General features: G+C 41.5%; 2 protein-coding genes across 4 annotated transcripts; one reads left to right on the top strand and one right to left on the bottom strand.

The window, feature by feature from the left end:
- Positions 1 to 4,307: 4,307 nt before the first annotated feature.
- Positions 4,308 to 15,735, bottom strand: LOC129855167 (E3 SUMO-protein ligase PIAS4-A-like). 3 transcript variants are annotated; one of them, XM_055922541.1, is made up of 11 exons: positions 15,627 to 15,735; positions 14,298 to 14,676; positions 12,305 to 12,389; positions 12,162 to 12,203; positions 9,609 to 9,699; positions 9,366 to 9,494; positions 9,085 to 9,190; positions 8,899 to 8,972; positions 8,372 to 8,532; positions 7,625 to 7,764; positions 4,308 to 7,441 (listed from the first exon to the last, which is right to left on the bottom strand). In XM_055922541.1, exons 1-11 carry the CDS (start codon positions 15,651 to 15,653, stop codon positions 7,200 to 7,202), a joined length of 1,476 nt encoding a protein of 491 aa, XP_055778516.1. In that variant the 5' UTR covers positions 15,654 to 15,735; the 3' UTR covers positions 4,308 to 7,199. The 3 variants fall into 3 exon arrangements, with proteins under 3 accessions (XP_055778516.1, XP_055778517.1, XP_055778518.1); XM_055922542.1 differs by having other exon boundaries at positions 15,547 to 15,636; XM_055922543.1 differs by lacking the exon at positions 15,627 to 15,735 and adding an exon at positions 15,541 to 15,560.
- A 2,267-nt stretch (positions 15,736 to 18,002) lies between these two features.
- Positions 18,003 to 20,181, top strand: LOC129854761 (forkhead box protein D4-like). Its single transcript, XM_055921913.1, has 2 exons — positions 18,003 to 18,716; positions 19,657 to 20,181. Exons 1-2 carry the CDS (start codon positions 18,282 to 18,284, stop codon positions 20,035 to 20,037), a joined length of 816 nt encoding a protein of 271 aa, XP_055777888.1. The 5' UTR covers positions 18,003 to 18,281; the 3' UTR covers positions 20,038 to 20,181.
- Positions 20,182 to 21,929: the final 1,748 nt, after the last annotated feature.

Below are 21,929 nucleotides of genomic sequence, written 5' to 3'. Positions count from 1 at the left end.
CCAGCATCTTCACAAGGTCCTTTGTTGTTGTTCTGGGATTGATTTACACTGTTCGCACCAAAGTATGTTCATCTCTAGGAGACCGAACACATCTCCTTCCTGAGCGGTATGACGGCTGTGTGGTCCCACAGTGTTTATACTTGCATACTGTTGTTTGTACAGATGAACGTGGTACCATCAGGCATTTGGAAATTGCTCCCAAGGATGAACCAGACTTGTGGATGTCTACAAAAAAAATTCTGAGATCTTGGCTGATTTCTTTTGATTTTCCCATGATGTGAAGCAAAGAGGCACTGAGTTTGAAGGTAGGCCTTGAAATACATCATTAGCCTATCAGAAGCTTCTAAAGCCATGACATAATTTTCTGGAATTTTCCAAGCTGTTTAAAAGGCACAGTCAACTTAGTGTATGTAAACTTGGCTACCCGGACTATTTGCATTGTGTGCCCCCAACCCTCTTTTACGCTGCAGCTACTCTCTGTTAATCACATATGCATAGTCACTTTAACTGTACATACTACCTCAATTGGGCCGACCAACCAGTGCTCCCGCACATTGGCTAACCGGGCTATCTGCATTGTGTCCCGCCACCCACCACCCCCTCTTTTACGCTACTGCTACTCTCTGTTCATCATACATGCATAGTCACCTTAACCATATCTACATGTACATACCACCTCAATCAGCCTGACTAACCAGTGTCTGTATGTAGCCTCGCTACTTTTATAGCCATCGCTACTGTTATTTTTCACTGTCTTTTTACTTTTTTATTTTACTTACCTATTGTTCACCTAATAACTTTTTTGCACTATTGGTTAGAGCCTGTAAGTAAGCATTTCACTGTAAGGTCTACACCTGTTGTATTCAGCGCACGTGACAAATAAACTTTGATTTGACTTCTGACCCACTGGAATTGTGATAAAGTGAAATAATCTGTCTGTAAACAAGTGTTGGAAAAATTACTTGTGTCATGCACAAAGGAGATGTCCTAACCGACTTGCCAAAACTATAGCTTGTTAACAAGAAATTTGTGGAGGGGTTGAAAAACGAGTTTTAATGACTCCAGCTAAGTGTATGTAAACTTCCGACTTCAACTGTATACAGTACCAGTCAAAGGTTTGCACACACCTACTCATTCCAGGGTTTTTCTTTATTTTACTATTTTCTACATTGTAGAATAATAGTGAAGACATCAAAACTATGAAATTACAGATATAGAATCATGTAGTAACCAAAAAAAATTGTATTTTATATTTGAGTTTCTTCGAAGTAGCCACCCTTTGCCTTGATGACAGCTTTGCACACACTTGGCATTCTCTCAACCAGCTTCATGAGGTAGACAACTGGAATGCTTTTCAATTAACAGGTGTGCCTTGTTAAAAGATCATTTGTGGTATTTTGTTCCTTCTTAATGCGTTTGAGTCCAAATTTGAAATGTTTGTCTATGTGATACGCAGAGTAGGTGAACAGATGATCTCTGCATGTGTGGTTTCCACCGTGAAGCATGGATGAGGTGGTGTAATGGTGCTCTGCTGTAAGACTGATTTATTTAGAATTCAAGGCACACTTAACCAGCATGGCTACCATAGAATGGTGTATTGCTGCAGAATGCTATCTGGTTTGTGCTTAGTGGGACTATCATTTGTTTTTCAACAGGACAATGACCCAACACACCTCCAGGCTGTGACAGGGCTATTTGACCAAGAAGGAGAGTGATGGAGTGCTGCATCAGATGTCCTGACCTCCACAATCACCTGACCTCAACCGAGATGGTTTGGGATGAGTTGGACAGCAGAGTGAAGGAAAATATGTTTAACACTTGTTTGGTTACTACATGATTCCATGTGTTATTTAGTTTTGATGTCGTCACTATTATTCTACGATGTAGAAAATAGTAAAAATAAAAAAAATCCTTGAATGAGTAGGTGGGTCGAAACTTTTGACTGGTACTGTATATACAATTTTGATAAAATATTTAAATTTGACCACTATCGTCCATATAAGCACACTGAAAAGCACTTATAAATGTCAGAACACAGTAAAATAAATAATCATATAGAATAAGGTTTAAGTGTCTTATATCTAGGAGATAAGAAAGCTAAGTAAATATTGGGTTTTTTTGGACACAACGACCTCCATAACTTAAAAAAAAAAAACGGTACCGATTACCTTCAGACGAGTCCTGTGACACTTGTGGGGGTTGTAAAGCAAAACGGAGAACATCGTGTTTATGAGAATCTCCCCTTTCCATAGTGGGGTGATATTAGTTTGTAACCCAAATGGTTCGGACGCTACAGACGTTTTCATGAGAAGATTGATTTTAGGGATACCTCATGGCCTGACAAACATCGCTGTAGCTCGGCCACCTTCCACCGCAGATGCAGAAGGCCTACATAGCCGGATGCCGTGGATGGAGAACATATTTTGCTTAAACTGACAGATTTTGATGGGGATTGTTTTAGTATGTTACTTAGACACATGCATCAAAATACTATTAAGGCTTAAATTTATGATGGAAAACGTCACTTAGCGTTCAACACCATAGTGCCCTCCAAGTTCATCACTAAGCTGAGGACCCTGGGACTGAACACCTCCCTCTGCAACTGGTTCCTGGATTTTCTGACGGGACACTCCCAGGTGGTGAGAGTAGGTAACACATCGGCAACGCTGACCCTCAAAACAGGGGCCCCTCAAGGGTGCGTTCTTAGTCCCCTCCTGTACTCCCTGTTCACACACGACTGCGTGGCCGGGCACCACTCCAACACCATTATTAAGTTTACTGATGACAAGGGTGGTAGGCCTGATCACAGAGGACAATAAAACAGCCTACAGGGAGATCTGAAACCTAGCAGTCTGCTGCCAGAACAACCTCTTCCTCAATGTCAGCAAGACAAAGGAGCTGATTGTGGACTACAGGAAACGGAGGGCCGAGCACGGCCCCATTCACGTGGAGCAGATTGAGAGCTTCAAGTTCCTCGGTGTACATATCCCTAAGGATCTATTATGGTCCAAACATACCAACAGTCGTGAAGAGGGCTCGACAACACCTTTCCCCCTCAGGAGGCTGAAAAGATTTGGCATGGGCCCTCAGATCCTCAAAAGGTTATACAACTGTACCATTGGGAGCATCTTGACTGGCTGCATCACCGCTTTGTATGGCAACTGCTTGCCATCCGACCGCAAAGAGCTACAGAGGGTAGTGCGTACGGCACAGTACGTCACTGGGGCAGAGCTAGCTGCCATCCAGGACCTCTATACCAGGCGGTGTCAGAGGAAGGCCACCCCCACTGCACTGCACGCGGTACTGGTGACACAGTGAGGCTCGGAGGCCCTTAAATATAATTAATCTCTTAGCAACACAGTCATACTTAAGTAATTCCCAACTGACAGTGTAGAAAAGGAAATCTTACCACATACAGTAGCTATGTACATAAATACATGACATAAAACATCTAACCTCAGAAATATTTATACCTAGATAACCCATTAAGAAACCACCTCCAAGTCAGGACCTGTTCTCACTTGAACACACAGTATGTAAACCCAGTCATACAGAGGAGACCACACATGTTCACAGTCATGTGTTGTTTTATCAGCCAGTCTTTCAGAGCTTCCATGACACCTGAAGTTCTCAGGTAACCATGCAGTAGCAGCAGACCCCCCCACATCCACTAACTTTGACTCATCACGTACGCTCCTGCTACCGTTTACTATCTGTCAATTTATTCCTAGTTATATGTATATACTCATCTACCTCAATTACCTCATACCTCTGCACATCGACTAGGTGCCCCTTGTATATAGCCAAGTTAGCGTTACTCATTAGTTATTACTACGTGTTTTACTTCTCTATTATCTCTCTATTCTTTCTCTCTGCATTCTTTGGAAGGGCCTATGCATAAGCATTTCAATGTTAGTCCACACCTGTTTACGAAGCATGTGACAAATACAATTTTATTACCTATGGGACAACTGGCAAAAGTAAATTGATCATGATTAAATGTTTGTTTTAAATCACTTTTTCCAGAAGGAACTTCAGTTAAGTAATTTTAGCTCTAAAAGTATCTAAGACAATTATATTTAAAAATGTTTTAATTAGTTCCACACATCAATAAAGGTGTTCGAATACGATTATTTAGAATTTTACAGTTCTTTTTGAACAGGAGACAAATGTGTCCCTGAGGCCACAGCATCAGGTACAGGACATCACACCAATCTACACCTCAACCACCTCACTTACCCCTAAAGTGGCATCAGTTCCAACACTGGTATGTGATTTTATTGGACTTTTGGAACAACTGGAGGCAATTCAAAGCTTAATAAAATATTTTAATTGTATTGTCTTTTAATATGAACATATAAAAAGACAAACAAAACATTTACATCATGGATTGCAAGCCACTGCTCATGCTACCTTAAGCATTATTATAATTGAGTTCCTTAGAAACAACATGTACTTCACCTCTCTCGCCTTGCCCACGATATGCAAAAGCTTGAGGAAATCTTATCTGCGCAGCGATGTTCTTCTACACTTTTGCACCTGGAAATTTAAACAATGTAGACAATACAATTAAATCTGTAAAGTACTTTCTGTTAGTTGAAGATGAAATTCTGCAAGATGTATTAACATGTTGCTTAAATGCATTAAATTGTACGACTGTCATATTCAGGGACACGGCTACGGTTTGAGTTTCTTTTACAGAAAGTGCCATCAATCATTGCGGGTTGCCCATGTTTACAGGACTCACCAATCGGTATAACAATCCACAAGCTATTTGGACATGTCATGAGTACTGCAGAAAATTGGAAGACCAGGTTAGCATAAACGACCAGAGCCCATAAGTTTCCTCAGGTCGTTACCATCTCATTATTAGATTAGGTATACTACTACACTTTGGACAAAATGTCTACGCAAGTCTGAATTCAGAATGATCACAAAATGTCAATATGCTATAGTCAAATGCATGCATCATCAATACCATTTGAGACATTTTAGGAATTCAGAACACACAGTTCTATAAAAACAGAAATGCCATCTCTAAAGTACAGATTGAAAACAGGGACTCTTGGGGTGAGGAATCTAATGACATGGAAAGTAAATAAGTGAGAGGATATTTAAACTCATACCATCCATGTAGCCAAATTCTCTCAACAACTGTTGATACCCAAAAGATGAACTGTTTATTACAATTTTAATTGTGCCTGTGGAAAAAGCTCCTCTTAAGCAGCTATTACTGATGTAGAGGACATTCATCTAGGATCTATGTGATAATAAATGCTGATTTCTGAGGGTAATATCCTTGAACTGGGAGGAGGCTGAATGTGTCATTGGTTAGAAGTGCTAAGTTTCCTCAGAGGAAAAGGAATGGAACCTGTCTAACAATGACAGTGCTTTGTGCCGCAATCATTCACTCTTCCACAAAAAGTCCAAGCTCCGTAAGTGTTCTGCTATCCCTTACTGAAAACGTGTACAGATCAGAGCCGTATATAAATGCTCTGGTAAAGCACTCTTTCCATTGAGACGTATGTACATTTTAATATAAACTGCCATTCAAATAAAACAAAGGCGTGAAGCAATCAATTATCAATAAATAAAATACTTAAGACGAAGAAAATTAAGTCAAAAAGGATGTCGACACTCACAAATTAATCCCATTCCAGATCTGAAGATCTCAAGTCCTCCACTCCAGGAAAAAAAAAGGGGGGGGGGGGGATTAATACATTTTCTTACTGAGCCTCCACCAATCTTAACTCAAAACAAAAAGTCACCCAAATCTGGCCAAACAACAAGAGATAACTGACCCAAATCTGTTTGGCACAATTGCCTCAACATGATCTTGACCAATTGTGTGGATACTAATATTTGTGACATGATCATTCTTTAGTTAGAGCCTCGTTCAAAAAAAAAAAAAAAAAAAAAAAAAAAACTCTAGTCCAGTTCAAAACCCTGCAAAGCTCTCAGGATATCAGTGGAAGGTTGAATGCAGCAGTAGTCAGTCTTTGAAAACTGACATGAAATAGGCAAGTGAAAAGAATACATCCTGCATTTGTTTCCTTGATCAATATGAACAACACTGGCAAAACAGAACATTGGGAAGAATCTGAAAAGAGTATGTTCCAAAACCTCAAAGGATAACTGCTTGTTTTTGCAAACTCTCCACAAAGACAATTGCTTATCATATGAATTCAGCCACCAAATCAAATCGTAGATTTCAATGCAGTGGGGGAGTATATACAAGAACTTGTCAAAGACACAGCCTTCCTGGGTCGTATTCAGTAGGCACAAATTAGAACGAAAATGCTCTAATGGAGTTAAAACAGGGAGGTACAAACTGTACTTGTCCAATAAGAAATGCTCATTTTCTGTTACAAACCATAAAAATATGTTTTGCAACATGTGCCCTAATGAACACGACCCTGATTCCAATAACCCATTCCTTAAAAAGGCCATACATAAATTGTTTGGAAAAGTGAGGCGAGTGAATGAAAAAAAAGTTAGACAAAAAAATAAAAATAGACCCTCTTGTTAAATACTATAGCAACCTTAGTTCAGGTGCTACGTTCTCTGGTCAAGTAAGTTTGCTGTGTATGACTGAGGTAGGTTGTCAGCATTTAAAGACAAAAATGGGGGAAGGTTTTGTTAGAACTAATTTATTTTCATTGTCTGAATAAATTAAACAGAAAGAAAATGTAGGGGTGTTGTTCAATTTAATCATATTCCAGAAAAATCTAGTCTGTTGTTCGTGTCCCAAATTATTCATTTAAGTTATTTAGACCTCTTACCACTGAACTACGGAGGAGGCGCCATATCTCCCTCTGCCTGCGATCACAAAAAGTGGCGAAATTCTGAGACGCAAACACCAAATGCTTGTGGCTTTGAGAGCCTTAAGTTCCAGTCAAATACAAAGTACAAGAAGATGGAGGGGTGAAATAGTTTGGGCGGTTACTCTTTTCAATGGTCTTTATGATGGAGGATACAGAATTTGAATGCTGGGAGGGTCACAATTGCCAGGGAGCTGCTTTTTCCAGTGGTGTATTGAGGAAGGCTAACCACTCCAGAGGTTGACAGTGCATGTATGTGCATGTGTCTGTGAATATATGCTAGAGTAGTGGGGGCGGGCGATGTAGTAGGGACTAATGATTTCCAGTCCTCCAATTTAGCCCAACCCTCTTTCCCAGTCTGTGGGGTCAGTCCGCCAGTCAGTACGCTGTGACCAGGTCCTTGTCATAGTCGTATCGGCCCCTCTTGGGGGCGGGGCTGTCCTGGCTGTCCTCAGTGTCGTCGCTGTCTCCTCCAGCCCCTCCCCCCTCCTCCTCAGAGTCTAAAGTCAGATCTACCACCACTCCTACTCCCGCCCCCCCTGCCGTGGACCCAGCTCCTGACTTCCCCGTCTGGCTGGTGCTGCTGTGGGCCGGGGAGTGGCCATTCACCTCGGGAACACCTGAGAAGTAGGAACAGGTTCACACACTATTACAAACCAATGCCGTTTAAAAAAAAATAATAAACAGACATGACCTACACAGCGTGGCGTCTTAAATTAATTTTGAAAACTTAAATAATAAATAAAAACGTTAGTCTGCAATTGTCAAAAAGGCAATAATGGCAATATTTGACATGCACTTACATATATCCAGAACAGGGTAGTCAGGCGTGTTGCTGCGTTCCCTCTCCTTCTCCTCTCGGATGGGTCTCCATGAACCGTCAGTCAGATATTCAATCTCCTCAATATCCTCATGGGTCTCTTTTAAGATCTCAGATGCCAGCCTAAAACATGAGACAAAGAGTCAGTAAGAGAAGTACATATCATACCAGAACACACAAGAAGGGATCGATCGGATGTGTCCCACAAGACACATTATCAACTCTCAAATCTTAGATAGGAAGTTTGTTGAATTTTATTTACCTTTATTTATCTAGGCAAGTCAGTCAAAAACAAATTCTTACTTACAATGACAGCCTACCCCGACCAAACCCTTAACGACGCTGGGCCAATTGTGCGCCACCCTATGGGACTCCCAATCATGGCCGGTTGTGATACAGCCTGGAATCGAACCAAGGTCTGTAGTGACACCTCTAGCACTGAGATTTAGTGCCTTAGACCACTACACCACTCGGGAGCCCAATGGAAATGGTTTGATATTCTACTATTCTACTCTGTTCCACAATAGAACAGGGAGAGACAACAGCCTTATTGAAAATGTAGCCCAGTGTAGGTAAGCCATTGCAAGTTAACAGGAGTCTACAAATTGCTCCAAAAATGCAAATGTTTGTTTCCAAGGTTGAACAAGCAATGACCCATGCAAAGAGGAAGTGTGGTTCTCAAATTCCTGTGAGTGGTAGTAAGTCTCAAGTCTCAACGTGCCTTACTTACCCATCGATGGTGAGCAGCTCAAAGGGAGCCTGCTTGTCACACACAGGGCAGGTCCACGTGGGCTTCTTCTCATTCATTTGCAGGAAGAAGATGGCGTCAAAACACTGTAGGTGGGCACAGGTGATCACCCGACATGGAACGCCTATCCGCATCTTCACCAGCTGAGAGGAGGAAAGGGGAACATGCCATTACCTCAACTATCCTGTACCCCCGCACATTGACTCAGTACCCCCTGTATATAGCTTAGTTACTGTTATTTAAATGTATTTGATTTTTTTTTTTACTTTAGTTTATATACTAAATATTTTATTAACTATTTTTTTGAACTGCAATGTTGGTTAAGGGCTTGTAAGTAAGCATTTCATGGTAAGGTACAATTTTATTTGATTATTAAGCTGTGGACAAATGGTGGGTTGTAGCCTGTTTGTCGTGTCGTGACTTCTCTTTGTTTTGGTCAGAAACAACTGAAAGGTTTGTGACTTCCTCTCTTGGGTGGATATGGATTAGGGTGGGAGCCAGATACTCACAGGACAGATAAGGGACACCCGTAGTCCTGTGGTAGCGATCTCGCTCTCTGGATCAAAGCGTAGCTTGTCCTGGACTGGACACAGCAGAGACAAACTAGTTCAACATCACACAACATTACACGGTGAACATCACTAAAATGCAAGAAGCATGAAAAACAGGGAGAAAGAAATGTTGAGGCCACTTACTGCGTTCACGACAGCGTTCTGCACTCTCCACTGAGCAGTGTTTGAGTTGGCCGAAGAGCTCTGCTGATGTGAAGACCCTCACTAAATCCACTGCCACCGAGTAGCGCTGCACACAGAACGAGAGCAGTGAGCAGAATGAACACTGGAAAGCAGCAGATATGAAGTTCTACAGAAAACAAACCACACTATTTCAAATACTTGTCATAAAAAATGAATCAAAACAAATTTGGAATACAGCAGCGAGGTTTTCAATTACAGAACAGTGTCAACCAGAGACTGACCTTGCCAAAGTTGCCCCATGTGACAGTGACCCGGTTGGTGGCAGTGGAGAGGTGTAACCAGGGTGTGATGTTGACTGGGCGACAGGGCCGACGCGGCTCCACACCTGGCTTATTAGAAGGGTAGTAACCCTGTACAGAACAAATATAGACATGTTAAGCCTCCAATATTTAGAACTAGGCATTTCCTTCTGATTAGTTAGTTGGTTTGTATGCCTGATGGGTTTCCCCATCTTGAATACTCACCGGTACATGACAGTAAGACTGGTTGACTTTGACAGCAATATTGGGAGGGTACTGATCTTCCTGCACACCGACGGAGTCTGTGTAACAGATTCTGTAAAGCATCGTAGAAACAGCATAGGAGGTTCATTGGTTAGCAGTGTTAGATAAGTTGCAACATTTGTAAGCCTCAGACACTGAGCCATTCACAATGAATGGTTGAAGTGGTCAGATTTGTCATTCAATACACACATTTCAAATTGTACACCATTTTGTTTTTCGACTTTCACTGTTGACAAACGAGGACACTGTAGAGGAAAACTTTCCAAATGTCAACAGAACAAAATACCATCATCTCGAAGTAAAATTTTGAATGGTTCTCCCACGACTTAAAGCATCCACACTGCACAGTTTATTAGGCTACAGATGAAATAAGTTGTGAAAGTGCACAGTGATGATCGTGATGCTCCTTTCCAGTAAATATTGAGGGTCTTAGTTTGACGCTGGTGACATGATGATCAATGCTTGGCTGTTAATTGACAAATAAAAATGATCTTGCTCTTATCCAAAATGTCATCATGAAGCCTACCCTCTGCGAGCTGTTGGCTAGAGCACACGTGCTAAGACCAATGGGCACATTTACCGTTTGTTGCAGACTTCTTGTGCCAATACCAACGGCAGAGTTAAAAACTGGATGGAAACACATTGTACTTGTTTCTTTTTTGGTAAATTAAGTTAAAGGACAAAGTGCTTTTTATGTGCACTACGTCATTCCGCACAGCTTTTAATTAACAAGACAGTTTGATGGAAATCGACCACTGCTTGTGAAATGTGCATATTTTAAGCAAATATTTGCATGAAAATCTTTAAACGAATTGATGGAAACCTAGATACTGATATGGCATAGGCTATAACTGTATACTTGAGTTTTACAAATCAACAGTATGTACCTAACATGTACAGTACTTGTCAAAAGTTTGGACACACTCATTCAAGGGTTTTTCTTTATTTCTACTATTTTCTTCATTGTAGAATATTAGTGAAGACATCAAAACTATGAAATAACACAAATGGAATCATGTAGTAACCAAAAAAAGAAGTGTTAAATCAAAATATATTTGAGATTCTTCAAAGTAGCCAGCCTTTGCCTTAACAGCTTTGCACACTCTTGGCATTCTCTCAACCAGCTTCATGAGGTAGTCACCTGGAATGCATTTGAATTAACAGGTGTGCCCTGTTAAAAGTTAATTTTTGGAATTTCTATCCTTCTTAATGCATTTGAGCCAATCAGTTTTGTTGTGACAAAGTAGGAAGGTATACAGAAGATAGCAATATTATGGCCATATTATGGCAAGAACAGCTCAAATAAGCAAAGAGAAACGACAGTCCATCATTAATTTAACACGAAGGTCAGTCAATACAGAACATTAAGAACTTTGAACGTTTCTTCAAATACAGTCGCAAAAACCATCAAGCGCTGTGATGAAACTGGCTCTCATGAGGACCACCATAGGAAAGGAAGACAGAGTTCTCTGCTTCAGAGGATAAGTTCATTAGAGTTACCAGCCTCAGAAATCGCAGCCCAAATAAATGTTTCACAGAGTTCAAGTAACAGACACATTGCAACATCAACTGTTCAGAGGAGACTGCGTGAATCAGACCTTCATGGTCTAATTGTTGCAAAGAAACCACTACTAAAGGACACCAAAAAGAAGAAGAGACTTGCTTGTGCCAAGAAACTTGAGCAATGGACATTAGACTGGTGGAAATCTGTCCTTTGGTCTGGAGTCCAAACTGGAGATTTTTGGTTCCAACCGCTGTGTCTTTGTGAGACGCTGAGTAGGTGAACAAATTATCGCCGCATGTGTAGTTCCCATCGTGAAGCATGGAGGTGGTGGTGTGATGGTGCTTTCCTGGTGACACTGCCAGTGATATATTTAGAATTCAAGGCACACTTAACTAGCATGTGTACCACAGCATTCTTCAGCGATACGCCATACCATCTGGTTTGTGCCTAGTTGGACAATAATTTGTTTTTCAAAAGGACAACGACCCAACACACCTCCAGGCTGAGTAAAGGCTATTTGACCAAGGAGGAGATTGGTGGAGTGCTGCATCAGATGACCTGGCCTCCACGATCACCCGACCTCAACCCAATTGAGATGGTTTGGGATGAGTTGGACCGCAGAGTGAAAAGTAGCCAACAAGTGCTCAGCATATGTGGGAAGTCCTTCAAGACTGTTGGAAAAGCATTCCAGGTGAAGCTGGTTGAGAGAATGCCAAGAGTGTGCAAAGCTGTCAAGGCAAAGGGTGGCTACTTTGATGAATCTCAAATATAAAATGTATTTTGATTTGTTTAACACTTTTTTGGTTACTACATGATTACATGTGTTATTTCATAGTTGATTATTCTATAATGTAGAAAATATTAAAAAATAAAGAAAAACCCTTAAATGAGTAGGTGTGTCCAAACTTTTGACTGGTACTGTATGTATCAACTATACGTACCTATGCAATTATATTAACAGTGGGATTGGTGTGCTGCTGTGTGTAAAACAGTTGGACATCTTAACTCACCTAAGAACCACCTGGATTGCCTTCATTCCTGGCCGAAGCTCACTGAAACAACAAGAGGGTAAAATGATGGTACCCTCAGTGCTCATTCAAAGTCACAAGCAGTAGGATAGACAGTTAACTTTGAATAAAAGTGTTATACTCACGTTGAGTTTCTGACTTGGTCCGCTTGGCTCTGTGTTAACTCAAATACGCATTGACTGTCCTGCAGTTTCTCACTGTTCTGGGCAACTACAAGGACAGGTGCAGAAAAATAGATCACACACATTGCACAACATCACTATGCTTCGCAATGTCCTTAGTACTTCTCATTTGAATGCCATGGCATGTTTCTATCATTAATATACAGTGCATTCGGGAAAGTATTCAGACCCCTTGACTTTTTCCACATTATTTTATCTTACAGCTGTATTCTAAAATTGATAAAAATACATTTGTCCTCAATCTACACACAATACCCCAGAATGACAAAACAAAAACAGGTTTTTAGAAATGTTTGCAAATGTATTAAACAAACAGAAATACCTTATTTACATAAGTATTCAGACCCTTTGCTATGAACACTCAAAAATGAGCTCAGGTGCATCCTGTTTCTATTGATCATCCTTGAGATGCTTCTACAACATGATTGGAGTCCACCTGTGATAAATTCAATTGATTGGACATGATTTGGAAAAAGGCACACACCATTGTCTATATAAGGTCCCACAGTTGACAGTGCATGTCAGAACAAAAACCAAGCCATGAGGTCGAAGGAATTGTCCGTAGACCTCCGAGTCAGGATTGTGTCGAGGAACCAATTTGGGGAAGGGTACCGAAAAATGTTTGCAGCATTGAAGGACCAAGAACACAGTGACATCCATCATTCTTAAATGGAAGAAATTTGGAACCATCAAGACTCTTCCTAGAGCTGACCGCCCAGCCAAACTGAGCAATCAGGGGAGAAGGGCCTTGGTCAGGGAGGTGACCAAGAACCTGATGGTCACGGACAGCGCTCCAGAATTCCTCAGTGGAGATGGGAGAACCTTCCAGAAGGACAACCATCTCCGCAGCACTCCACCAATCAGGCCTTTATGGTAGAGCGGCATGTCTAGAGGAATCCTGGCACCATCCCTACGGTGAAGCATGGTTGTAGCATCATCATGCTTTGGGGTTGTTTTTCAGCGGCAGGGTCTGGAGACTGTCAGGGTCAAGGGAAAGAGGAACGGAGCAAGGTACAGAGAGATCCTTGATGAAAACCTGCTCCAGAACATTCAGGACCTCAGACTAGGACAACGACCCTAAGCACAGTGCCAAGACAACGCGGGAGTGGCTTCGGGACAAGTCTCTCAATGCCCTCGAGTAGCCCAGCCAGAGCCCGGACTTGAATCCGATCAAACATCTCTGGAGACCTGAAAATAGCTGTGCAGCTCCCCATCCAACCTGACATAGCTTAAGAGGATCTGCAGAGATGAATGGGGGAAACTATCCAAATAAAGGTGTGCCAAGCTTGTAGCTTCAAACCCAAGAAGACTCAAGGCTGTAAATCCCTGCCAAAGGTGCTTCAACAAAGTACTGTCTAAAGCAGGGGTGTCAAACTCATTCCACGGAGGGCCTAGTGTCTGCAGGTTTTTGGTTTTTCCTTTCAATAAAGCCCTAGACAACCAGGTGTGGGGAGTTCCTAACTAATTAGTGATGTTAATTCATCAATCAAGTACAAGGGAGGAGCGAAAATCCGCAGACACTCGGCCCCCCGTGGAATGAGTTTGACACCTGTGGTCTAAAGGGTCTGAAAATGTGATATTTCAGTTTATTTTTATATATAAATTAGCAAAAATGTCCAAAAATGTTTTTGCTTTGTCATTATTGGGTAGTGTCTGTAGATTGAAGGTGACATAAAAAATAAATAAAATAAAATCAATTTTAGAATAAGGCTGTAACGTAACAAAATGTGGTAAAAGTCAAGGGGTCTGAATACTTTCCGAATGCACTGTATGTGTAGGGCCAGGGCCCAGTTGCCAGGGGGTTTTCTGACCACAAGACCTGACCAGGAAGTATTCTTCTAAGCTTTATCATTTGAGCAGTAAAAATGTTTGGGCCTCTCTACAAAGACTAGCCTGATATCTCACTGCGGGTGAAAAAAACACAAAAATCACTCACTCAGCTCCGTTGGCAGCAACAGCTTCTCCAGAGTTTGGTAAAAGGGCAGTGACACCAGCTTGACCTCAGCTGCTGGTGTGGAGGACAGCTTGGGGATGCCGTTGAGGTAGTCTGCGCCCTGTGTGCCAGTGGGCGAGGAGCTGAGGGAGGAGTAGGCCACAGAGACCCCCTCCGGGCGCCGGGCAGCCAGCCAACCCGACGCCTTGGGGAAGCGTGACTCATAGAGCTGCCGCACGTTCTTCAGAAGCTCTGGGCTGCACTCTGTTTGCACCAGCCTCAGCGCCCGTCCCACCAGGTCCTGCTTGAGACCACTTTTACTGCGGCCCATGGAGGCCAGCAGCGTCTGCAGGTCAGACACCCGAAAATTCTTCACCATGTTCTGGAGGGAAGACAAAGGAGAGAGGGATAGGAAGAAGAGGGGAGGTTTTGGATTACCATCTTTGATTTTGGATTACAATCTTTGGATTCCTTGACCTAGGCAAGTCCCAATAAGAAAAATAGCCTACACAAAGAGATGGGCACAGGTGTCTAAAAAAAGTTGTTTAAAGTGTATACTCAGGTCATGCCAACTTATTTTTTGATGGGTTGAAATATCAGTGTTAGTATTTGCTTGGAGCAATATTTCCCATCCATACCCTCTAGAATTCAGTAACGTGACCTACGAGCCCCTTCTGTTCCTAACGCCATACAAACCTAGACTGGTCCCTCATTTAACTACTATAGGACACAACACCGGTATAGTCGAAGACCCAGCAATGCATGGAACGTTAGCTTGCTATTTAGTTAATAAGAAAATAACCTTACAAGTTAGCTACATCAGTCAATCTCATCAATTGACTTAATTTCTACAGTTCGTGTAAAAGGCTCAGTGACATGCTTACTGTTTTGTCCAGACAGCGGCATTGAGCAAGTGCCTTGTCTGACAACAGAGGCTAGGCTATTGGTTACATAGCTAGCTAGCTAAGCTAACTCCACTTGTTCTGTTGTCACCCCCATAACTGATTTGACAAGTCAAATGGACAGCGGATGGCCCGAGTGCTTAATGCAATATCTTGCTTAAACACTGAATGGTACAATTTCACGCCGACTCCCTGCTGGCGAATGTTTATGGTCTCATCACTCATCACTGTCCCTGCTAACTAGACGCACTTAGCAGCGCACGGAAACCAGTTTCAATATACCAATTAATCAACCACCACTAAGTAGCTAAGTTAAACCATTTTAGACAGTATTCATGACACACCCTTACAGTTTCCCAGTCTAGCAGGCCATCCCCCACGCTACAGCAGACCCTTTTCTATCAACCCAGGCGAGCGGAGCTCTGCATACCATCGCTTCCACCAGTTCGGCCGCCATCTTCGTACAGCAGCCCCGCGAGAGCCAGAGCCGAAAGATAGTCCTTCGCCAATGAGAGGCAGAGGGGTCGCTGGTCGACGGTTCTCTGCTTCCAATCACAGCGCAACTACATCACGAGCCTCAAGGAGTGTGTTGAAAGTAGGCGTGCCAGCATTGTTTTAAAGTGACAGTACAACTTTTTTTTAAACACTAAAAGACAGGCCTCCCCTATATGTTAGGCCTCAATTATAAGAAAACATAACCAACCTCCAAATAGCTGAACGTTGGGGTTTGCTGAGTTTTATACTATCGAGTCAAAGAGAATATGCGTTGTGGAAATAATTCAAATTCAACACAAGAGGAAAGCATGACTTGTTAAATGGGGAGAGGCACATGGCCAAATCAACTCCTGTCCGAGTGAAAAGCTACACTTCGGGATTTGCAATGAACTATTAGCTATCAACTATAAATGCTTTGTATATTTTTTTAACACAAAACCTAAATAATCACAGGGAGTCAAGTCAAAATGCAGTACCCAGACGTAACGTACTGAAGTCACGTTCTGATGAGAGGTTATATTTGATTTTCAATTTGAAAATGCAGTGCATTGAATAAGAGCAGTCATTAGTTAAATAAATCCCGATTTCACACTCTCCATTGAAGATCCATTTCTGGATTTCCAAACTTCGTGATTTGTGCTGAAGAACAGAAATGGTTCAAATTGATTCATAAAATCTAATTAAAGATTATATACGCTGTCATATATCATCTTTGATATATGTTAACCTCAAATTTGCCATAACCTAAGTATACTATTGGAACAATACATAGTAGCCTAACTCTGCTCTAGGTCTTTTTATTTTTTTATTTTTTTATTTTACCGTTATTTTACCAGGTAAGTTGACTGAGAACAGGTTCTCATTTGCAGCAACGACCTGGGGAATAGTTACAGGGGAGAGGAGGGGGATGAATGAGCCAATTGTAAAAATTGTCTTAATTGAAATAAGAAAAGAAAAACGCAGACACCAGGCCCTCCATGGAATGAGTTTGACTGCTGGATAGCCTCAAAACTAATTAAAACTATACTTTTGACTTTTGATATTATGGATAGTCAGTCCTTGCATCCATATCTCTGTCTATATATTTGAGAGTGGTTACATTTCTCCAGGCCAATCCCTCAGCTTTTTACCAATACATAGGTGGATGTAACCTCTTTGTTATTCTTTAAATTAAGGATTCTAGCTTTAATTAACGACACATTTTACCACATGGCTCACCCATTATACTTGGATAGTACTGTATATGCTGTAGTAGTAGTTCCACAACTCGGACAGACGAGGGCGATATAGTCCACTGGTGGTTCTTCATTCCTCTCATTCTTGGCCAGTGTAAGACGGTTTGCATGCCCTACCTTGTTCTAATACAGCATTACAACTTAGCTTTCTTTACTGACGCTAGGGACATTCCTGGAAAGGAGCACTTTGAATGTGCTCTCTAACCAAATGAAATGAAATATAATTGAGGATAATACATTTTATAGCAAGATTATGTACAGAACAGGGCTATTGTAGTTTAACTCTAGAATAGCACAAGTGCAACACTTTTTAGTGTTATAATAGTTACAAATAGTCAGCAGCATTAAAGCTTTTTACATAGAACAATTAAACATTTCATATTCCGTTTGGAACCTAGCAACTGTGACAAGACCTATGCGAGAAATAGTAGAATATTCGTAAAATAATGAAGTTGAGATAGTTCTGCTCTTGATTTGGCACTCAACATCTGCAACCAAATTATTGAATTTAGATTAAGTAGATAAACTCAAGCAGTGTAGTTTGAGGTATTATGTCTAGCCTCTTGGCTATTGTCATTGTGCCAAAGGAGTTTGATTTTAGCATATCATTTATGATAAATGATTTAATGTTTTATAACAGAAAGGCTTACAGTAAGCCTAACTCTAATGATGCGCACTCTGCAGCGCATCCTCTGTTCGAAAACCATTTAAGTAGGGATAACGCTGTTTAAATGCCTTTTGGTGCTGCTGAAGCACCCTCTGAACACCATGTCCTACTAAATCAGAGTGTTTAATCTCCCGTAATTACAAAGATTTGCTGTGGTTAATAAAATTAATCCGCTTCGATTAGACCCCCTACCTCTGCTTCTCCTGTCTCTATTGCCCCTCACTGTGAAGGATACATTTACGAACATTTAAATAGTGGTACCTTCACAACTGTGATCCATTCTGATCTAGAGTACACAAGATACAGTTGAGCACTGCATAGATAGTAAAAATATACTGTTTTTTTCTCTAACCTATCTATTTGGTCTAACAAATTTGATTTTTCTAAACCTATTCAAGCTTTGGCATCACATTGAGTTTGAGTCACCAAATAATTAGAGTACATTGGGAGGATCCCTTTTAATTGTCCTAACTTGATCTTGTGACCAGAGAGACTTAACTTACTTAGCCCAAAGGACATTGAAGAGAGGCATCCTACCTGATGGAGAGCACAGCAGTGTCCTAGACCACCATCTTGAAATTAAGAAACAAAAACACTTGTGAAAGAATCTGAGGATTGCCTATTGTGGTGGTTATAGATAATCTACATCAAACGTATTAGTAACTGCCTTAAAAGTCTAAGAAGAACCATGGAGGACAGAAGCAGCTGCAACAATGACCGGGAGCGCTTGGGAATACGCTTCACCATAGACTACCTGCTGTACAACAAGGACAGTAAGTGTATGAGAGAAGAGCAAAATATTCCCGCAGTGGAGCAGACCGCTCATAGCCTACTGGAGGGCCAGAGTCCTGACATCCTCTCAGAGAGGAAAATGATCAAATCTGGGAGCCCTGAGAAGGGGCCAGAGGGAGAAGAGGGGTCAGAGGAGGAGAATGAAGAGGAGGAGGAGATCAAAGGGGGAAAAGATGAAGAGGAAACCACTACAGACAGCCCACAGGACAAGCCTTCCCAGTCCTACATCTCCCTTATCTCCATGGCCATACTTGCTTCAGAGGAGAAGAAGCTCTTGCTGTGTGACATCTACCAGTGGATCATGGATAACTACCCCTACTTCAAGAGCAAGGTATGTCCAATTGAATAATTTCAGGGTTCATTTCAAGTTGAGAATTTGTCTGAATTAGGGTTGGGGCCAGTTTCATTTCAATTCAGGAGATACAGTACATTCCAATTCAATAATTTAAAAGAGTGCCATTTATTTAGAAAGCAGATTTTTTAAATTATTGAAATGCAATTTCAATTCACTTAATATATGGACTGAATTTAATTGACATTGCCAACCCTGTATAGCCAATAGCCAATTACTGATATTCCTATCAATTTAACTGAATAACAGTAGTTGGTCAAGCAATGACTAGTGTGTGGAAAGTTTCCAAAACTTAAAGTACTATTCTGGGACATTACGCACTTCCTCCACTCTAGTCATAAGGCAGCATCTGAAAATAAAGAGCTTGAAAAAAGTTGATTTATAAATTTAAATGTTCACTATATTCCTATTGTAAGCTGTAATCTAGTGGTCTGACTCAGTAATGAGTATATTTGCTGCATGCAGGACCCTGGCTCGGCTGATAATGTTGTTGCATGGAAGGTCTAACTGAGTCATCTCAAGGCTATAGGTAAACCTGTTGATAGCCGCAACAGGCTAAAAACTAAAACTAGGTCTTTAACAGGTGTAACAGCAAATTTACCTCATATGATTGGGGGACTTTGACAAAGTGAACATGATGGTTTTGTCTGGCAGCCAACTGAAACATCATTGACCAAAGGTCACCATGGACCCTTCACATGAACTTGGAACCAATGAAATGAAAGCAAAAGCAAATTGCCATATTCTCAGTACAGTGTATCAATGTATATACTGGGGATTCAGCTGTGAGGGAAAACGATTATTAGTTTCTATTAAATTAGATACTTTCTGTTCCAGGGCCACATACAACACTTCATTCATTACTCAACTTTCGACATTACTCAATGTCTCATATGTGAACTTTATTGTTGTCCTACAGGATAAGAACTGGAGAAACAGCGTCAGACACAACCTATCCCTGAACGAGTGCTTTGTGAAGGCTGGTCGGAGTGACAATGGTAAAGGCCATTTCTGGGCCATCCACCCTACTAACTTCCAGGACTTCTCCAATGGGGACTACCATCGCCGCCGGGCTCGCCGCAGAATCCGCAGAGTAACAGGACAGCTTCCCTACGCCCTGCACACACCCTATTACCCCCTCCATAGGCCCAGGGGTGTGTGGTGCTGGTGCTGTCCCCCAGCCCACCCTCTCTCCGCGGCCCACCCTCTGTCCTACGTCTCAGCCAGGATCTATTGGAGCTGGGCCAGCCTGCAGACCAGACGACACCCAGCCACGCTCCGGTTCAATAGCACCACATAGAATTGGATGCATGTTGGATGTTGGTCTGTTCTTTATATAACAGGTGGCTGAGAGAGATGTATTGAGTATGATTGTGAAATATGTGGCTGGCTGGCACAAATAAGAGTACCAAAGCACCAAAGTACGATATTGCACAATTTTTGTTTGAAATGTAATACACCAGATTTGTACTGTGATAGTATACATGTATATTGTATTTGATGAATTCTGTATATGAAGAAAATGAATTGTAAATATACTGATGAAGATTTGCAATATTTTATATATCTTGCACAATGTCAAATAAATAAACAAAAAACTCACCCAGCAAAGTGTCATTGATTTCTGTCAGACGAGAAAAGGCTTAAACTGAATGATAACTTTTTGAACTAGTAAATAAAGCACTTTAAAGTAACAAATCTGTACAGAATAATGGACCATACAGATGACTGTTCTGAGAAGACATTTGGTACTCCGGGTAGTATAGTTCATCAACTGAGCATGTGCATGTGTGTGTGCGTGCATGCGTGTGTGTGCGTGCGTGCGAGTGAATACCTTTTTGTGTCTGTGTGTCTTTTTGTGTGCACGTGTGTGGTTGTATGTGGTTGTGTGTTCCTAATTGTGTCTGTGTGTGGTTGTGTGTAGATACAGGGTGTTAAAAGTGAGCCCACTCCGGCAGCCCGGCGCAGTTTAGATGCTAATTAGTCAGAGCTGCCAGGATACCAAATCTTGTGCCGTAAGAGAGACTAAAGCAGGCTTCCCAAAGCTGACTCCGGGGATAAGCACCTGGATAATCCCAGAGATCCCAAGGAGTTTTGAAAAAAATAGGAAGCTTATCACACAGTGTAATCTGTAACCGCTCCTGTGGTGAAGAGACACTGCGGGAGGTGAGGGAAGGGGGATGGAGGTGAGGGAAGGGAAGGAGGGAGGGAGATGTGAGGGGGAGGGGAGTGGATGTCATGGAGAGGGGGAGGTGCAGGTGGAGGAGTGGACATGGAAAGGCCAAGAGGACAAGGTCATTGTCAAAGTCATCACAGGCAACAACAAGTAGAAGGTATACAGGTCCAATCAAACCCAACAGTCAATCAAACCCAACAGTCAATCAAACCCAACAGTCAATCAAACCCAACAGTCAATCAAACCCAACAGTCAATCAAACCCAACAGTCAATCAAACTCAACTGGAAATGTGATATAGATATGATACAGTATACAATAATAATGATATTTAAACAGATCTGAAAATGGATAGGGAACTGGCACCATATTTCTTTCCCAAAAGGCAAAACGTGTTAAAATATGCAGCAGCATGGTCAGAAAATCATATCTGGAGAATACAACAAGATTAAAAAGAAAAGTCAATCATCAGCTATCAGTTATTCCATTAATAGGAAATTCCTATGTGATTTCCAAAGGTTGACATTTAAATTCACAATACTTGAGTTGTTTTTTTGAATGAACTATGCTGCTTGTTTATTGCAATTCATGTGAGTTTTTTTTCTCCAGATAAAGCAATACATCTGACATGTAGATTAGATTACATTGTAAAAATAAAATAGAATTAATATATTAATGGGAAAGGGCTAAAATACAAGAGACAAACATCTCAATACCCAATTTCCATCTATGTTCATTAGAGCGATGACAAATCCATCTAATTAATTTTTGTTGACCAAATCTCTCGATTCGTTGTGGACAAGCTAATTAGATCACTAATTTGTTTAATTCCCATCAATTACACTCTGCATTAAATCCTCATCAATTTGTGAGCTTTAGGGCTTTAATTCTGTTGCATATGTTTGCCGCATGCTGGCAGGATACAAGACTTTGAACAGGTTGCATCCACCACACGCACACGCAACCCCCCCCCCCCCCCCCCACACACACACACAGTTACCTATTTGGTGGTTGTGA

This window comes from Salvelinus fontinalis, chromosome 5 (genome assembly GCF_029448725.1).
Source record: "Salvelinus fontinalis isolate EN_2023a chromosome 5, ASM2944872v1, whole genome shotgun sequence".
Lineage (NCBI taxonomy): Eukaryota > Metazoa > Chordata > Actinopteri > Salmoniformes > Salmonidae > Salvelinus > Salvelinus fontinalis.
Note: the sequence above shows the minus strand (reverse complement) of the source record. Positions and strands in the feature narration are given on the sequence as shown.